The sequence below is a fragment of the Nothoprocta perdicaria genome, unplaced genomic scaffold (genome assembly GCF_003342845.1).
Source record: "Nothoprocta perdicaria isolate Ctin4 unplaced genomic scaffold, notPer1 scaffold_17, whole genome shotgun sequence".
NCBI lineage: Eukaryota > Metazoa > Chordata > Aves > Tinamiformes > Tinamidae > Nothoprocta > Nothoprocta perdicaria.
Window position 1 is genome coordinate 646,631 of NW_020454871.1, and position 20,179 is coordinate 666,809.

Sequence of the window (20,179 nt, forward strand, 5' to 3'; positions counted from 1 at the left end):
TGGCATGTGTGGAGAGCTAAAACATGGKCGGTTAAGCCAAGATGGGATGTGATGCATGTGCTGGCGTGTGCCAGGTGTCCCCCGCGCTTTATGGAGGGCAAAAGGCAGCCTGTCCACTGCTCTCCTAAAGATATTAATAAAGAAGGTAGCCAGGGAGTAGTGAGCTCCTTGTGACGAAGGAGGAATCTCTTGTTGCTGATTTAGTGGGAAAAGTGCTCATAATTCGCTTCTCACTTCCTATTTCTGCAGAAGGAAAAGTCAGCTGTCAAAAGTTAACTGTCGGACATGGGAATAAGTTCATTTTGAGTTTTATTTCCTTTCTGATTAACCAAATAATTTTTACCTTTGTTTATACCTAAGCATCTCTAATATGGAGAACGTTCTTTCCCTACCTCGCAGGAATCACTTTGAGGACAAGTGAGAAGAAGCTAGCAGATCAGAGAAGCKAATACGAGCTTTCTTAGTTTCTGTAACTTCAGACTGATTCTTTCCAGTTCAGGCGAGGCTTATTTCCACTGTCTACTGTAGAAGTGTCTTGGGGTTTATCCATACATAATCTTGGAATAGGTCCGAAAATCTTATGTTGAAATTCCGCCTGTTGGTGGCCATAGAGGTCTACGGCTGATGGACTTGCAGCAGCCTGTGAGATCTTACTCAGTAATTTAGTCAAAATATAAGCTATTTAATTTTATTTACTTTCAAATGTTCAGACTACCTTGTTTCCTTATGTTCCTGAAACTGTTTTTATATATTTATATATTTATATATATATTTATATACAGTTTATATACATATATTTATATTATGTATAATATAAATATTTATATATTATTATGTATAATATATTTATATGTATTTATATATTATTATGTATAATATAAATATTTATATATGTATAATATACATATATGTATATTATATATGTATATAAACTGTTATATTATAATGCTTTACAGCAAAGCAGATACAAAATATCTTTATCCAAACATAAACCATGTTTTTTCTAAGTACTTTTACTATATTAGARTATATTCAAGCTAAGCTGTTCTCCAGTCTTCAAATTAATTACCAACTGAAATTAGCAAATGAAGCATTCATTTACCTCCTGTGTCCTCATTTATAAATTCCAATTTCTAAAACTTTCTGAAGCTCTTGGAGATAAAAGTAACAATAGATTTATGATTTACTGCACTACGTTATTCTAGGAGAATAATTAAAAATTTAGTTCTATTATGCCTCCTGGCTAGAAAAAAAATTTAATTCTGTTTTTTTATATGTAGACTAAAGATAATTAGCAGTCATATAAATTGATTCAATTCAGCATTACATTGTAAATGGATATATAAATATATATTTAATAATAAATACTATTAATAAGTATATGGCATACACATAAAACTATATTAATAGATATGAAAATAGTGGCTAATGTATCTATTGACTGAAATGCTGTTTTTATATAAACGGTGCTGCTGTTCTGATGGCAGTTCTGCCTGGGGGCTCATGGGGCAGAAGAAGAGCGCAGGTCCCAGCGCAGTCTCTTTCTCTTTGCACCTGGCATCTCGCTCTCGCTGTTCCTGGTGGGGCTGTCGGCGCTGGCGCTGAGCTGAGACTCTCSCCTGAGGTTTCCTCCGCGCTGGCTGCCTGGGGTGGAGGCCGGGCCTGGGGCTTTGCCCTGGGCCTTGGCTCGAGGCTCAGCCCCTTCCCCAGCGACAGAACCAACAGAATTCCCTGGAGAAGGGACAGGATGTTGGTGGAGCTGCTGAAAAGGAGGACTGTCCTGTTGGAGGCGAGGCCTGGGGACAGCTGCACCTTGGAGAGAGAGGAACGGGAGAGACGGGAAGGGAAAGGAGCTGACTGCATTCTCCCCTGCCCATGTAACTCCTCCAGGTAGCACCTCTTGCTTCAGTTTTCCATTCCAGGGGATCCTGCTCAACACAACCGTTTTTTTGTTTTGCTGCTATTTTGGGTGTTTTTAATCTTTCTCAGCAAGAAAAAACAATTGTGCTTCCTGGTGGTATAAAGTTACAATTAAAAAACACGTGCCGTCTCCAACAGCATAGTGTCACGTGATTGGATTTCCAATTATTAGGTGTCGGCATCCTTTTTTTTAGGAAGAACTTCTCATACATTTTTCATATGAAATCTGTAAGACTTCCAGTGTAGCTTCTATCCATAAGCATTAAATTCTACCTTGTTTTTATAATATTTCTCCAATAAAAAAATCTCAATTGTGAGATACAGTTGAGTCGTCTTTGGAAATATTTTTTCAGAACACTTTTTAACCTTGTGTATACTGTTGCTAACTTCTCTTTTAGATACAAGCTCTTCCCTACAAGTGAAAATTCCCATTCTGTTAAAGTTTTTGCTGCTTTCTCTGTTGACTGCTACATGCTGATGGCATAATACTCATCAAGTATCTCATAATCAAAAATTTTGAGTGGATATTTTTCTTCTGACCTTTAATTTTTATAACCTTCTTGATACTTCCTTCAGCATAGACACCGAGTGCCTCTTTGAACGGTAGGTGCGTGTAGCCTGCATGAAATTATTTCCTGTCTCTCCCCTCAGCGAGCGGAAGAAAAACCTCAAAGGCAGCTCTGTGTTTTTAGCTGAGTTTAGTAATTTTTCGAGCATTAGGTCTGCAGTAAGTTAGGCACCAGCGCGTACTGAACTAGATAAGCCAAGTCCCTGGCAGCAAGGGCAGTATTTCATGTTGGGAAAAAAAAAAAGCATTGAAGTAAAGAAACGTGCAGGATAATGAAAGCAAGTGTTGAGGAAGCTGTGGAAGAAAGAATTTTTGTAGTGCATAAAATACCTGAGTGTAGAGGAACAGCATTTATAATAAAGGTCCAAGAGGAGCAGGGATTGTATCAGAGGAAGTATTACCAATGATGATTTGTTCAGATTAGTAATTTTTATTAACAGTCTGTTTTAATCTCTTCTGTTTTTCACCAAGAAAATACTTTGAAAAATTTTAAATAATGCAGAAATATTATTTCTGCGGTTAAATTTTTCTTTTTTTGTGATGTATATGATTTCTTATTAAAAAAATACATTTTCTTTATAAAATACTGATTCAAATTAATTTCAGGATTACTAGTTATTCATAGACATTTCAGGGAAATAGGAATTTCTTCCAGGTTTTGTTTGGGGCAGGATTATCATGTCTTAGACTATGTAGGCCTTAATATGCTCTCATTTCTTATGTAAGTCAGATGTAGATCCACTGAAATCCTTGGCTACGTAAATCTGAAGTTAATCTCAAAAAAAGATGTTTGGAACCTGGGATTGATATTATCATAGGGTTTTTGTGGAGCTTTCAGGAAAAACAACAAAACCGTAATTGCGTCCTTGGGATTTTTACTGAACTCTCAAGCTACTGAAATTCCAGCATGTGAGATTTATTCGCTTGGTGGTGTGGGTACGGAGCAATGAACCCACGCCTTGATTTCCCAGCAAAAGAGGACGTGTTGGCTACCAGCTTGCTGTGGGGAAGGTCCTCTATCCTCTCTGCCATGCAGCACGTCTGGTTTTTAAGGATCTGGAATGTGGCAGTAGCACCAGGCTACAAATCTGTGAGATGGTGGTCTGCAGCAGAATAAAGTGTTGTAAATCACACAACACTGCTCCTGACCTTAAAACATAAATATCTTTTAAGTGATCCTATTAGATACTTGTTGTCCCTTTTAATTTAAAAAGGATGCTCTTGATTCTCCTAAATTCCAATAATCAGTTGTAATTTTTAATATATTGTGAGTAGTTAAACAGTACCCTGATAGTTTTGTTTATCTCCAACCGTCATAAAGTTACTGTAAAGCTTCTCTTAGTACAGGTCTTCTGTTTGATGGTGGTTAGGTTAACTGTGTCTTGGAAAATTAATACTAGTGCAAAAATAACAGGTGTCAAAAATACTTATAGAAAAAAGTTTTATTAACAGAAAGATGTTTAACTTCAAGTCTAATATATACATGTTCACAGTATCCAGATAATTGATTGCAGTTGTAGTAATGGGATACATTTCCTCAGAAGAGATCTTGGAAGTGTTGCCCAGCCATGGGCATCCCCTGTACATTTTTGGGAAGGAAACAAGTGAGTAATGGGCAGCTCTTTGGTGCTAGTGGAATTTTATAATACAGGGAATGGCAGGAAGGTGGCCAGGGTTGCATGGCAGGAGGGCTGCACGTGAGCTTTGTGAGGGAAGCAAGTGTGAGATGAGTCCCGTTTGAAGAGAAAGGGAGTAAAACCTCATTGGAAAACACTTGGCAGCAGCTTTAAAAAGAAAATSCTTTGCTGGTTTAAGAATTAGAATGGGAAATGGCTAAACTGACTAAATGGCCTTCCCACTCTTCAGTCTCTCAAATCAAGGCACTAGAAGGAAGCRGCTTGTGAGAAGAAAATCTCTGGTCCCTGCAGCACGAGCAAATTGCATCTCACGGGTAGCACGGGTGCTGTTGCTGCCATAAAGTTCATTTACTAGCCCGGCCAGGCTGTATATTTTCCTGGGTTGTCCCCCAGGTACAAACAACTGCACAACCTTTCCCAGCATCCTGTAGCAATCTTAAGAACTAGGATAAAGTAGTAATAAGAATCACAGCTATAGCAAGGACATGAGTGCAGGGAATGGTAATGCTACCGTTCCATAGTATTAACGTGTAGGCTGTTATGCACCGTATAAAGAAAGGCAAAGGGGGATGATGTCTCCCTGATCCTGTGTTAGATGATGAGTCTAGTCTTAGTGCATGCAAGTGCAAGTGACAAATAAGGCTCCTCAGAGGTTTTATCAGTGCAGTGTGAGCATCCCTCCCCAGGTTATCAGTTACTAACACGGTGAGTTCATCACTTAAGGGTTTTTCTTGCTACGAGGGTTGAGGCATCTACTGTGTCTGGTGGAAAGCACAGCCAAAGTCATGGTGGTGAAACCCAGGCACTGGGTGTCATAGAAGAAGCCTCCTTCCTGTCTGGTGATTCAGACAGCATTCTGTGGCAAAGATGTTTCCAGTGCAGTGTTCATCTTCATAAATTTTAAAAAACACATTTTTATGATTTCAGGATGATGGTTTTTTAGCTGTGGGAGAACTGCAAGTGCACCAGCACTTTCTGTTGAATATAAGAGTACGCAGATTCTTCTTTATTATGGGTCATTTCTAAGAGACACACGTTCCTTTATGAACCTTAAATGAGTAACTCAGTGAAGTGAAGCTGTGTGAGAAAGTTAAGCAATAAGGAAGATTTTGCTGACAGATTTGTTCTTGAAATCCGGTATGGTTTCTGTTTCTGAAGTGCTGTTTTTCAGTATCTCTTTTACCGAATTCTAGATAATATACGATTTTAGTGCCTTTTTTGCTTGAAAGAGCTTTAATTACAATTGCACAGCAGCTGAAACTAATAGTGTTGATGCAAATTACCTTAAACATTGTTGTGAAATAATACTTTGCTGGAAATTAAAATAAATTTTCAGTTTCCTTTTCCATAGTTACAGAATGACTGGTGTGGTTTATTTCTGTGACTTCTGCTGCTGCGTTTACCGCGATGCTGAGTGCACCAAGGAAGTCTACTCTTTAGACTGTGCTTAACACTATTTTTTGTTTTTCTGCAGAGAACAGGGGACACAGTCGGTGGAGATACTGAAAGGTAATGTCTTTTTGTCAATTCATATATAAGTAGATATGTAATCTATGTATATAAGTTACTTAATTGTATACTTCTAGAAACAAAGTTGCAATATTTGAAGAGCATTAAGGTTTTAGTGAGAAAAACATTAAAATCACTTAGTAAATGTCATAACTCTTGCACTTCCTGGTTATTATCAAATATGAATATGGGTTATTCATAAAATGAGGTTGAATTTTCTTTATGAAAAATACTTCATATGTATTCTTCAAAAAGCTTATGAAGAAAAACAAGCTGGCTGAGACAGTACTAACATGATAGTGTCCCCTACCTTGTTTTAAAAAAAAAAAAAACATTTGAAATTAACTCAGAATCTAACACARTTCTGACAGATCATTTTTAATTAGTACTAATATATGAATGCTACTTCAGTGTATAAACATTACTTTTTACAACTGTTGCACAAACTTAATAAATTATTGGAATACAGATTTCCTTTTGTCTGTTATCTTTCATTTTAATGAATTAATTCTGAATATGGTAGTGATTTTGTCGATGTTGCCATTTATCTGGKGAAAAATGCCCAAAGAATATGAAATTTTTGAATAGTGGAAACGGAGTATCATGGAATGTCCRAATTAAGGTTAAACAGAAATTGTTTATATGTGTATTCTTTTTAGAATGTTTTTGTTCTCTATATTATCTAAGCCTGTTTTAAGAAGCTAAGCCCTCCACTGGATACAAATAATTAATGTTCCTGAAATTTCWCCAGTCTTAACTGGTTTAAAATCAATGACTGTTTTCTTCACGTGGGGTAAATTTTACTGTAAGCAGCCTTCAGTGGTATAAATTTCACTATGTTACAGCTAGAATTTTAAGGTACAGCAGTATTATGGTCAGAAGTCACCTTTAATGACAAGTCACCTAATGTCTAGGATTTCAAGGTCATCAATATTTTATATACRTATATATGTTAAAGAAAAGAATGGAATGATTTTCAAAGGCAGTTGCAAGTGCTAAGAACTTAACCAATGTTGCCTGTTATTTTGTRTGCTGCACATGCTTAAAATAGCATTCAACTAAATTCAGGAGCCCTGTGAGCACAGGAGAAAATGGGTTAGAAAGATTTTTTTTCTGGGGTGAAATTCTACTTCTTCAAATAAAAGATSTTAATTTCACTGCTCTTAGTGAAGTAGATGTATAATCAGCTAAACACAATTTTTGCAATAAATAACTTAAGTGCCACRTTATATTTAGTCTGAATTCTTACCAAGAACGGCATCCATCTTATGTATGAAGGGTTATATGGGGGAAGAGAGGGCGTATTTATCAGTCTCTTTAAATAACCAGGCCCTTTCCTGGATCTTGTCTGTAAATCTGGCCCCTAACTCTTTTTTAACTCTTTTTTTCTCTGGAGAAGAGAAGGCTGAGAGGGGATCTGATTAATGTGTATCAGTTCAGGAAGGGAGAATGCAGGGAGGAAGGGGACAGGCTGTTTTCACTRGTGGCCAGYGAYAGGAYGAGGGGTAATGGCCAYAAGCTGGAGCACAGGAAGTTCCGTCTCCAGGTGAGGAGSAACTTCTTTSCTGTTAGGGTGACAGAGCAGTGGCACAGGCTGCCCAGGGAGGTTGTGGAGTCTCCTTCTCTGGAGGTCTTCAAAACCCGCCTGGATGCCACCCTGTGCCACATGCTCTAGGTGTGCCTGCTKGAGCAGGAAGGTTGGACTAGATGATCTCTAGAGGTCCCTTCCAACCTTGAATATTCTGTAACTCTTACGCTAGAGTTTTCAAAACTTGTTTTCTGCAAGTCTTGCCTACTTATTGCTTTAGTTTGGTCTCCTCTCCAGTACTGTTGTGCTAGATGCTTCTGTCCTTTGCTTTTCCCCTCACAGTAGCAACTTTTTGCTTTGTTGTCACTGCATTTTCCAACCCTTCTTCCTTCCAGTGTGTTTGCTCCCTCTTTATGCTTTTCCTTTTTTCAGAGGAAGGAAAACAAGCAAAATGAGGTCTCCTACTTCTCATCCCTCTTTTTGTCATCCTTCTCCGTGCCCTTTCTTGCATTCACAAGGAATTGTRTTCTTCCCTGACAAGGCGAGCTTAATGACAGGCCAGGTGAAGCATTTTTGGTGGGTGTGAGAAAAGTTTCTGCTCAACATCTGCTGAGAGATCCTTTTGAAGCATGAATTGATTAAACTTTGGGAAATTTGGGGGACGAGCAAAAGTACGTTCTTCTATAGAACGACTCTGAAGTTTCTGAAGAGCTTAAAAACAAAAAAATGCAGCTTAAAATTGACCAAAATGTTCACAATTAGGAGATTTTATTCCTAGCAGTTACATTTTGGGGGAGCTGGAGACAGACTGTGTGGGTAGATCCACATATTTGGATGAAACMGCACTGACTTCATTAATTACATAAAGCAATGAGCACAGTGGCTTAAGCACTTTCCTTGATATAATTGCATCSATTGTTCAAAAAAGAAATTAAAAAGCCAGAAACAAGAGAAACGATGGTGGCTGCAAATACCAGAATAACCCACATGGTGCAGGAAATCTGTAATGAAAACGCCAGCAGCTGTGTGAGCAATACGTGATTATGGAGTGTTGCTCTATCCRGCCTTTTAAACACTTCAAATGAACAGAATGTAAAGCTAGTGTAATACCCTTTTTCTATGTTTGGGGCATAAGAAAAACTAGGTATTTGTGAATTAAAATTCCATATGCCCCTGGCACATCTACATTGCATATTTGGCACAGCTTTATGGTCAGGGTTAGGCTTTGAGCATGTGTGATGAGCAGCCATACCACTCTCTTATAAGATAACTGTCTCTTCACAGCTCTAACCCTGCCTGATCAGTGTCAGTCATAGAGCTCATAGTCTGAGCTCTGTTATTAAGTCATATTCTGATATGTATGTATGTATTTATGCGTGCATATGTGTGTATACATACACATGTATGTATCACTAGTATTAGTATTGATAGAAAAATAGGGCAGCCATAAGGAAATGGCTTCATATCTGAGCAGGTGACCTGATTTAGGAAATTACCCTTYGTCACTGGAGGTACAAACACCAATTGTGTGGTTGGTGGTAGGAAAACAAGCTAAATTAAATACTTCCTCAAAAAGCAGCCAATTTGTTTTCTTTTTCATTGCAAAAGTTGGAATTGTGCCTGCTTCTCAGTTGAGAAAGTGGCAGTGGGCATGGGCCACGTCCCCTGGCTGCTGCAGCTGTCCTGCAAGCAAACTTTTGACAGTGGGCACAGCATTGCTCGTTGTATTCTTGGAACCTCGCTTTAGGAGGAGAAAAATCCTGGTAACAGGAAGTCCTGRCATCTGTGGGTTATGGATGCGAGTGAACAACACGACCATGGCATCGATACAGACACGGTGGGACTTAAGATCTCACTGTGCTTATCTCTAGAGAGAAGGCAAAAAACAATTGCATCACTTGAGCATTGAGCACTTGAGCTCCTTGTTGAATAAACAGTTTCATGATTGTTACTTCATGACTATTTGCACGATTTCCATGTGAAAGTTAAGCTGGGGTCTTTTTCATAACACTTCTTTGTGAGTGTTAATAGTTTAAGAAGTCTCTATTTATAGTTAATGCTGGAGAGGTAAATAGTTTAAAAATGATTTAACTYGGTATTGCTTCATCAGTTTTACACATAGAAATATGCTTATATTCTAGTTAGTGCTGAAAAGTGCAGAGATACCTGAGGTAGCTCAAATAACTGGCTGAGACGTGAGGTATCAAGTACTACAGCCCATAGGGTGGTTCTGAGGCAGGGCTGGAGGCAGCACAGAGTCAAGAAGGGATTTCAAATGTCTAGGAAATACTGAAGTAATGGCTTTACCTTGAGCATTCACTTGTTAATGCTGGGAAGATGTTACGTAATCTACAGAAGTTACAATAGTCAAATTAAACATGAATCCAAGCAAATTGTTTTAGAAACRGCACAGTTGTGTCATTGCTGCATGCCAGCAACCAGGTAAATGTATCCAGAATCGTATATGTGGTCCTGGTTTTGTTCTGTATCTTTTTAAACCAGCAATAAGTAACTTGCACATGAGGTACAGTATTTGCTCCAGTTTTGCTTCACGTACTTTAGAAAAGAAACACAGTCAGCAAGAGATAGATTAAGGCAAAAAGAGAACAGTTGGTTTCAGGTCTTCTAGGCAGCATGTAATTGCTCAATGTCAGGAGGTGGAAAACTTGGAGCATGGCTGAAGTGGGGATGGTTAAATGGAAATGTTATTTCTGACAGATCCTGTCACATCTCTGAAAGCTTTGAACAGGGTCGGGCCATGCTTGTGGTCAATGAAAGAAAAAAGTTCACTATAAAAAAAGAACAAAAAAACATGTTTTCTTTTACACTGTGTCAGTGATATATCTGAACAAAGAAAAAAATAAATGACTTGTTAATTTATGATGTTCCTGAACTTGAGCTGCAACCAGACTGCACTTAATGAAATTCAGAATGTGGGAAGTAAATGTTCACGGGGTTTTGCAGGGCCCTTAGAGCTTGAACTTTGCATCTCCCAAGTATGTGCTAGCAGAAAAGAGCAGGGTGACAGGTGTGCCATTTTACAGCTGTTGATAGTTGCTGTGGATCGATAGAGTTGTTAATGAAGCTCTGTGTGCTTTGGATCCCCAGCTGCTTCTGAATCCGGGTGGCAGTAGGACTAGCTCCATTTTTAAGTGCAGACTCCACTGTAGTCCGTGATGTTTAAGCAGCAGCTTCCAYGTTCACTCTCAAATCATCTGTGCTGTGTACTTGAGATCCTGCATTTAGGGAGCCTGAGGAAGCAGGAGGCCTCCTGCAGAGGCCCAGCAGCAGAATGGCTCCGAGCGCTCCGCATACGGACTGCAGCCCGGCCAGGAGAGCCGGGAAGGGCAGTGGCTGGAATGAGCAGAGCGTCCCGGTGACAGAACCGGCCAGGCCGGAGCCGCCCAGCGCTTASTTAATGGTAAAAGTATTAGCAGCTAGGTATGAGTGGTAGCATTTATTACTTGTATTTTATAATCCTGACCTTGACTGCTAGTTGAGGCAGTAGCTAATCAGAGACATTTAACAGAAAAGAATTTAACTAGGTAGATTTTAGGTATTATCCATATCAAAAAGCAGGTGAAGGCTAAGTTACTTTCAAGGTAATTATTCTTGTTTCTAGACTGCATTCGTGGCTGTCATTTGGGATTTATTATCTCTGTCCTTTCACCTGTGGAGAAGCCAAAATGATAGCAATCCAGTAAGCTGCTGAAAAATACTCAGTTCTGATACAGTAAACTTCAGTGATGGGTTTAATGACCCTGGAGGTAATAGAGAACGGAGGTATTGGAGCTGGGAGGACTGGTAATGTGTGAGAGRCATTCTATCCAGCGTTCCTTTTGAGTAGTGCCTATGAGATCAAGGCATGGTTAAATTGCTCTGTGTTGGTTTAAAATGTTGGAACTCTTTGCAGGAGTTATTCTCTAGATTTTACAAGCTAGAAACTGGTGTAGTTTACAGGGTAATTAAAGATGTGTTACTATCTTTATGTGGTGGAAAATGAAAACATGTTCCTTGAAAGGAAAAGAGGAATGAGTGTAAAAGTGGACATGATGTTCACACTTGTTTAGCAGCGCTTAGTTTATGAAGAAATAAATAGCACTATCACTGTTCATTAACAGTGGATTCTTTTTGCGTGAGTAGAAAATACAGGATATTCAGAATGCTAGTGATGATTTTAAATGGATATAATGGCTCTGATACCAAGGATGGAGAGAGGTATTGAGCTGCACTGTTAATTTGATATATTCAGTGCTGACTGGGAGACACCTCTCAGCATTCATTAGAAGTATTTTAATAGGTGGATATTCACTTCTTAATGCTTTTATCAAATACAGTGGGTTATAGTACTTCATACTGCTCTCCCTAATATTTCCAAATTTATTTTTTTGGAGATTATTAGTCTCTGAAATTATATGTAGTCACTTGAAATGCTGCTAACAGACCTCCCCACTAGACTGGCCCTGTGATGAGTGTGTCCTGTAAGGTGTGAGCTGGATGTTCTCAGAAGTTCCTAGAGGTTTGCTGCCACCTAAGTCAAAGCTGCTTCCACCTTTCTTAGCTTCACCTTGTTGAGCTTTTTACTTGTGCTGTGTTCTGCATCATCGTTATAACTGAATGCTAACCATATATTTGTGGACTAACAGTACATTTATGGCATTCCCATGGGCAGGCAGGAAATGGAGCATTATGCCAAGATCTGCCTTGCGGCAGTTTGGTCATCTGTCCAAAATGCCCTTAACCAAATGCTGCACTTGGACTTGTTTGTTATTTTCAGTTGTTTTCTCCCAGTCCTTGTAAGCTGCAAACCGCTCAGAACTGCTGAGTCTTGCCTAYTACTTTTAAACGAAGTGTGTGAAAATTTCTGTGCCTGATGAGGCCAAAGTTCACCCTGAGTCAATGTCCTGTTTCCATCAGTGGCCAACAATAGTGTCAGTTATATAAGAACAGGCCTGTGGCTAAAACCAAGCAGAAAACTCAAAACCAAAATGTCGCAGGACTCTTTTGTTCCCTTGCCTGGAGAACTTCAGCAGAGTATTTCGATATTCCATATGTAGGTTTTTTGTGTTTTAATTTAATCCATGTAAATTCATGGTAGCTGCAGCACCTCGTAACAGAGTTCAATAATAGCAACTCTGTGCCAATAAAAAAACAGCAAATTCAAAACAAACTTAACTGCTAATTTAATATAGATTAGATAATTCAAGGAAAGTATGAATATGGTTTTTCCTTATTTACTCTTTTAGCCCCACTTTTGAGTTCATAAACTGCTTCGGTGTTGCCTTTGGTTGTGTTGAGAGAGACAGATGGCTGAGGAGAATAAATCAGCTTAGTTTGTGCTAAGGTTGCTATGTACGTTTTGATCATTCTGGCCATTCTTTTGTAACCTTTTTAGTTTTCTTTGAGGTGAAGGAAAAAGAACTGCAAGTGCTGCAAGTTTCAGAGCAGTCCTGGTTTATCTGAACCTTGGTAACAGCCCTCGCTATTGCCRCATTGCAAAGGGAGCTAGAAAGAGCACCGCTGCTATATTGTTCTGTCCACAGGGTTTGTGYGAGAAAGGTGTGCAGAAAATCTGCTCTTAATAACACCAAAATTCACCAAGTGGCCTATTGAACAGGAACTGATTCAATTCTGGTTCAACTGGTTCTTTTTCTGCCATACCAGGTATGCACTGTTGTAGTGTCAAAACACTGAGTGTGTTCAGAAAATCTGTGGCTTCTGAAGTGAAGTCTTGCCTGGACCTTCCAACATCGTTTCCAACAGCATTCTGCTAAAAGCAGTCTTAGTGTTAAGCAGTTTATCAGTTTTGCTAATGAATTTGTACTGATAATAAGCATAGTGACCACAGCAGGTGGGGCCCTTGTTGGGGTCCTCTTTGGACTTACTTTGGGAAAGGTTACTTGGTGTTAGCTAGTTAGCTTCTTCACACTATCATCCTTGTGAAAGCTTGGCTTATCCATTCAGATAGCTATTTGCAAACTAATATATTTTAAAAGCATTAAATGATATTTGAAAAGGATAAGTTTCCAAAGCAGTATGTTTTCAAGCGGCATATTTTACATGTTTCGGAAGCACAATTAAATCTCTAGGTTTATATATAGAAATACATAGAGCTTATATGCAAATATATTAATTCAGATTTTTTTTTTCTCTGTTTTTTGACATGTTTCTTCCTCTCTGTTCTAGATGTGCTAGCTCTGCAATTGACCGCCACGGAAGCACCTCCATGAGGAAGGTAATCAATTAGAGCTGTASTTAAAATAGAAATGCCCAACCATTCAATTCATTGTCATATTTCCAAAGATTCGTAAGGTATTGCAGACTTGGAAATTTGTCTATATTATTTAAAATAAATAAATAAAAGGGAATAATTTACGTATTCAGGAAAGCATCTAGTGCAGCCATAGCAGGCCAGTCTGTATGTAGCAAATTTCAGGAAGTTTGATGGGAACCTAATATGTGTTTTAAGATATATTCCAATTTAGGGAAGAGAGCTGTACAAAAGCCTAGGTTGAAAAGGAACTGAAGGGGGAATTTGCTTTGAAGGTAAAGAAATTAAGAAAATCCGAATATATTGGGATAACATGCATGCTATAATGAGATAAGAGATAAAGATTTTTCAAGACTTTTGCAGAACCAGTTTTGAAGATCTTTAATGAAAAATATTTAGATATTATCAATTTTTATTGTTCAGAATTTTGAAAAATCTATGAAGAATGAACTTTTTTTAGAGAGCACATGTTTCTTCGTTACAGTTTAGCGCTTGTTTTGCTAGGTGGGAGTGAAGAGTTCATCTTTGAAGCATGTCTTGGTTTCTTCCTGTCTGAGAAGTCTAGTGCTTGTTCTCGTTAGCTGCAGTACAGGGAGGGTTTTTGTCTGTCTTTGTGAGCCATGAAATTGTGCCTTTGGCAGCGTGTTAGGTGGTGTTCTGCCTTTTAAGTACTTACTCAGTGAAACTGAAGACCAGCRATGAAAGATGTGTGATCACTGATGGGGAGACCACAGGAGGAGGATGCGGGGTTAAATTTTCTGGTGTTTGTGAAGACCTGCAGTTGTGTTGCTGATAATGGGACTCCTGTGCAAATCTCTGCTTGTCTGCTGCTGTCGTTAAAAAGCACTTGAAACTGTTGCTGTCCTTGGGGATTGTGGCACTGCAAATAATACTGTATTAGATGTACACCGAGGAAGTGTGTGTACTTTGCAAGTGAACGTGCTGTTTGCTTTGTTGGAAGCATTTTGCTCATTTTAAGTAAAACCTCATGAGGCGGCAAATGGCGAAGGTGTATGCAGCCAGATTTGCATTAATAGGATTGCTGCCCTTCATCTTGGCAAGTAACTTAATTGCAGGTTTCCAGGGGATTCCTTAAACACAGCAGAACTTTTCATTTTGGCAATCCTGTGGCAAATAATCAAAACTGTTACTGCCTCTCAGTAGTTCTACTGAGGTCTCATTGCTTCAGCTTCATGTAGCAGAGCTTCTGCTCTATCCTGTTTTTTTCTAGACCATGTTGAGCTGTGGGAGAGGTTGCATTTCATTTAACATCATATTCTGTGCTGTGGTTTTGCAGTGAGAACTTAAATACTGACAACCGTACTGATAACCAGCGTGCTACCACATCATTTCTCTGTTCTGCATAGCAACTTTCAGTGATTTTGAGCTGGCAAGCTCTGTTTGCTTTCTTACACTGTTTGTTTGCCAGAAGCTAATCGTATAGTATTATTTTATCTATTAGAATATGAAGATTGTAAGTTAGCAGTGCTAATTAAGCTTTTGTCCCCAAGGTAGTGCAAAGCTTTCACTTTCCATGCTTATCTCACTTTTTAGGGCATTTGTAAGTGTGCACAGACAAAATATAGCAAGACAAAAGAACTTGCATTTTTAGAGTTGTTAGTACTTTCAGCTCTTCTTGGCCTTTTTTTTTGTGATGAATTTTCATTATTTTTAAAACTCTTACTGAATCACATATACCAGTTTTCTTGTGAGTATCTTAATATGAACTTGTCTAGTTCATTTAAATGCTTCAGCTGTTCATTTTTTCTTGCAGTTCTTTAGGAGAGAACCAGATTGTGATTGTTTTGGAACTGTACTTTAGTTACAGGGAATTCGTTGTTCATCTCAGCATTGATCAGTGTAAAGTTTAGACAGGTTTGGGAATCTGTTGTGCAGGAGCAGGAGCCTGCTTTTCTATGCACAAGGAGGGACACTGAGCAGGTTGTTTCAGTCACAGTCACTGTAGTGATCCAGCTGGCCATGTATGACCAAGCAGTGCTGCTGTGACACAGTGCATTGACAAATATGACAGTGTAGCTGTGTATCTTCAATATCTTCTCAAAGGTATCCCTTTTTTTCCATTTTTCTGCCTTCTTATGTCTATATTTCCTATAGTGCAGCAGCAAGTATAATTGGTCTTTTCTCTGTCTTCTCTAATGCTCAAAAAAGATGCATTTGAAGCTGTGTGTGTTCTCCGTGTACTGTCTTGCATCAATACAGTGCACATACCTACACGGAACTTGCCATGTGTCAGAGTGTGAAGCATCCATAAAACGCTTGTCCAGGAGCGTAGTGTGAGCGGCAGGGAGCCAGGGGTGCTGAGCTGGAGGGGCCTGTGGGCGAGCAGGCCGMTGTGCCCCGRGCCAGCGYCCTCAGGGACACCGRGTCACTCACTGAGGCAGCGCCTTARAGCCTGTCCGTGCTCTTCRGCGTAGCACACTGCAGCTCTTACAGAAAGGTTACACACAGGGCTCTGCATATGCAAAACAGCTCCYTCCTCCGTTTTTATTTAAGGGCTATTTTTATTTAAGGCTATTTAAGGCCTATGCCTCTCCAGTATTGGAAAATCTATTTTCAGGTATTGCTTTTTATAGCACTTAAATGATAATCTTCCACTTCCCTAAATATTGATTGAAACAAAATACATGTAAAGAATTTTGTGTTATTTAGGTCCTGTAATAATAGACTCCATTTTTAATAATAGACTTGTTAGAGYTTCTGGAGCATGTGGTGAGGGGCTGCTGTAACGTAGGGTAGGAGTCAGATGGGCTCTGGGAGGAGTTAGTTACTTGTAGTCAAGAGCAGTAGGTTCCCACAGAGGTAACCTAGGCAGTGCTGAAGGTGCTGAGGTTCCTCTCTGGAAGTTCCTCTGGACTGTGCTGAGCTGGACCCCTGGTTCTGTGTGGCACAGGACAGCAGGAGGGAGTGACAAGGATGGCCATTCCTCGGGGCTGCCGGCTCCTGTGCTGCGGACGCCAGCCGCCCGTTCTGCTCGTGGCTGCGTTCATTGCCACACAAGGTGGTACTGCTTCAAGGTGATCTCTGCTCTTTCCTCCAGCATTTTCCCCTAGTTTAAGATAAATCCTTACCATTATTTGAATAGTGTTGCTATTTTTAAAAGGTTTTAGGATTTTTTAAAAATATCAATAATGTATTTGTATTGCAGACACAAAAGAAAGGAGTAACTCTCCTCAGATTTACTTGGTCAACATAGCAAAGCAGTATGCTTGGAAATAGGATGATCAGGAGCCTGGAACAACATCTGCCCTATGAGYAAAGGCTGAGGGAGCTGGGCCTGTTCAGCCTGGAGAAGAGGAGGCTGAGGGGGGACCTGATCAGTGTGTATAAATACCTCAAGGGAGGCAGTGAGGAGGAGGGGGGYGGCCTCTTTTCAGTGGTGGCCAGCGACAGGACTAGAGGAAACGACCACAAGCTGAAGCACCAAAAGTTCCCCAGGAACTTAAGGAAACATTTCTTGTCAGTGAGGGTGCCCGAGCCCTGGCACAGGCTGCCCAGGGAGGCTGGGGACTCTCCTTCTCTGGAGATCTCCAAATCCGCTTGGAGGCAGCCTGTGCCCYGTGCTCTGGGTGTCCCTGTGTGTGCAGGGCGTTGGAYTAGATGATCTCTAGAGGTCCCTTCCAACCTTAAGCRTTCTATGATTCTATGAATAGATACTTGTGATAGCCATTTCATTTAAATAAATAATTGTAAAACTATGTCACTTATACTTAGCAAGTCCATATATCATCCACTTTATTATACATTTCTGTAAATTTATGGCCTTGATTTTAAAGCTACAGCTAAAGCAGTCTTCCAGGTAAACCTTGATGGATTCTTCAAATGAATTGTTACTACTAAGTGGAAAAAAATAGGTTTGGTATGTAGGTTTAACACTGTGTTGTTTTCTTTGTCATGTTTATAATACTAATAAGAGAAAAAAAAAAAAAAAAGGCAAAAAAGAGATCCTGAGAATATTTCATGGCGATAGTGGTGAATGCAGGCTGTGCTAGGCTACTGCTGCTGTATGCCCTGTTTTTTCATGATTCTTTTCCTTTTCTTACAGTCATTCCATTACGCTTCCCTCAGGGTAAAAACAAGAAAATGGTCAAAAGGTAAGATCGTTTGAGTTAGTATTTGAAAGCAGAAAATGAAAGTTTCTCCCTCATAAGAAGTGGTTTGGATCAAGTGTGAAAATTGAGTTTGATTCAAATATTTCTAAATTTGGCAGTAAATACCTTTTTAAAGCATGTAATATATTTAGACTCTATAATACAATTTCCTCTTACKTAAGTAGCAGAAAGGTAGTAGTTGTGTATTTGCTATTTTCTAAAAATATTTTAAAGTTCATAATTGAAGAAGTGCATTTTTATGGCAGTGAATGATTATTTTACTGACTCAAATATTGACTTGAAAATTTAAATTTAAAAAGCACAGAGTTTGACTGTTGCTAAAAGTAGTAATAGGAAAAGTAATAATAGAAATTCTGTAAGCTTCAAAGTGAAGGCAAAATCGGTATGTTTTTACTTTGACATGATGTCCAGCTTACAAGAAAATGCGGCCCTAGAAAGAATGAACCTATTAGAGATTAAATAAGCATAATAAAATAGGGCCCTTTTATTTTGTGTTTCATAAAACTAAAATTGCGTGAAATTTAGAAGTAGTTTGTTGAATCTCTCCTCTTCCTGAAACTGGAGAGGATCTGGCTTGAGGGGTTTGGGTTTGATTCGTCATTAGACGGTAGTTATGTGTTTATGTTAAGAATAATTCTTTCAGAGACATCTCTTCCTTTATCATCACATTATCAGGTGGCTCTCTAACAAGTGGAAGCAGAAGACGGATTTCCTGCAAAGATCTGGGGCACGGAGATTGTGAAGGCTGGCTATGGAAGAAAAAAGATGCCAAAGGTTACTTTACACAGAAATGGAAAAAATACTGGTTTATTTTGAAGGACTCTTCCTTGTACTGGTACACAAATCAGAATGTAAGTATAATCTTTGTTTAAAGAAAGCCAAAATTAAATCTCAGAGTTTATACTAATTGGTGAAATASTGTAGTGGAGTGTCAGTATAATTGCTGGATCTGGGTCACTGTAAGTGGAAATATTTCYATTGAAATATATTTTTAACGTCTTAAAAAGTCCACATCCAAACTTAATGAAATAACAAAGGTTGACAGTGATCTTACAGATAGTATCTGTGCTTTCAGTTTGAACTAATACAAAGCATTCACAGCTCTTTTCTGTAGATGTCYTGAATTACCATTCAAGACAATTACCATTTTGGCTGCTGTTTTCAGTGTTCAAAAGTTTTCTGTGATCTTCAGCCAAAAGGAATTGGGATAATAGTAGGTTATTTAAGGAACCATCCATTGTTAAATTCATCAAGATACTGACCTTGCATTATTAAGCAATCTAAATACTTAAGTAAAAACAATATTGGGAAGATGTGTTCAGTGTTTCAGTTGGGTGGACAGTTGTTTTTAGTGTAACACCCAAAGAGCTGCTGTTCATTGCTCTGCTCTTCAACTCTGTGCTCTCCTCACTGCCACTTCCTCTTCTCTTTTGATAGGATGAAAAAGCAGAAGGATTCATTAGTTTGCCTGAGTTCAGGATAGATCGAGCAATTGAATGCAGAAGGAAACAGTAAGTAATGTATCAACTGTATTTATAAATGCAGGGTTCACTCTTGGACATATGTATAATACTAAAAATTTGTAATCAGGAAACCTTGGATAACATGAAGAATAGACTTACACAAGCTTACTGTATCTCTTTATTTTAAAAGATATATCATGAGGTCAACGTCATAAGCAGTCTTAAAAGAATTTGATGTCTCCTGGTTAGCTTTCCAGATAGCCCAGGTTCAGTTAACTAAGTGGACCACAAAAACATGAACAGATTAGGCAAGAGAACTGTCTCAGTGTCGTCTTTAAGATGAAAATCCAGTGTACAAGAAAGATCTAGTACAGTAAACATAATGAATATTGTAGTAACTGATCATGTGTATAGTCTCCATTTTTGCTTTGTGGAAAAAGCTCATATTCCTAATATTGAGTTATGATCAGTTGTTAAAATATTTAGTTTCCACATGCAAAATAACTGTTGTTTCAGTCTTTCTATTGCTCATGTGCCTATTGCTACTGCTCCATTATGCTCCCAGAACAAACCATATGTTAATTTTTTCCACATCTAAGGAATATTTAATAACTAACACTCGCTGGCACCATTGTAACCTGGAAATTGTTTGTAGTCTCAAGTGTTGGGAGTTGAATTCACATCTGTCAAGAACAGTGGGATTATCAGAACAAATGTAGTGCTTTGAGACTAGCACTTCATCAGTATCTCCTGACTTACATCTGTCTTCTATCTGCTGCATCTGTGATATTTAAAGATTGCTACCTTCTGGAGCTATGTAGAGCAGCATTAATGGTACTCTCTGATCAAAGCTTTCCTAGTTCAAACTAAGCATCCTGAATTTTTGTCATGCTTTTCTAATGACTAAATATGGTCTTAGTCTCAGCTGTACATGTCCTACAGCTGTGAACATGGAGAGACTGCTGAATATATAAATTGTACTAGAGTGTGTTGATTAGAAAATCAGCCCTTTGCAACTGCCTGCTTTGGTCTGAAGCTTTGGGGATAGTTACTGTTTATCTGAGAAGTAGAAGGCAGTGCAATTCTGCCCCTTTATTACTCCTTTTAACTGAAGATATCACTTAGAAGAAAAACACAAACCAAGCACCATAAA

The 20,179-nt window shown here is 38.8% G+C and overlaps 1 protein-coding gene across 1 annotated transcript in view; it reads left to right on the forward strand.

The window, feature by feature from the left end:
• The window catches only part of LOC112944496 (connector enhancer of kinase suppressor of ras 2-like), a 165,885-nt gene that overhangs the window by 129,887 nt on the left and 15,819 nt on the right, over positions 1-20,179 (forward strand). The window contains exons 14-18 of the mRNA XM_026035945.1: positions 5,600-5,634; positions 13,349-13,397; positions 17,497-17,545; positions 18,239-18,414; positions 19,001-19,074. Of these exons, the coding sequence (XP_025891730.1) occupies positions 5,600-5,634; positions 13,349-13,397; positions 17,497-17,545; positions 18,239-18,414; positions 19,001-19,074 (383 nt within the window). The remainder of the gene's footprint in view (positions 1-5,599; positions 5,635-13,348; positions 13,398-17,496; positions 17,546-18,238; positions 18,415-19,000; positions 19,075-20,179) is intronic.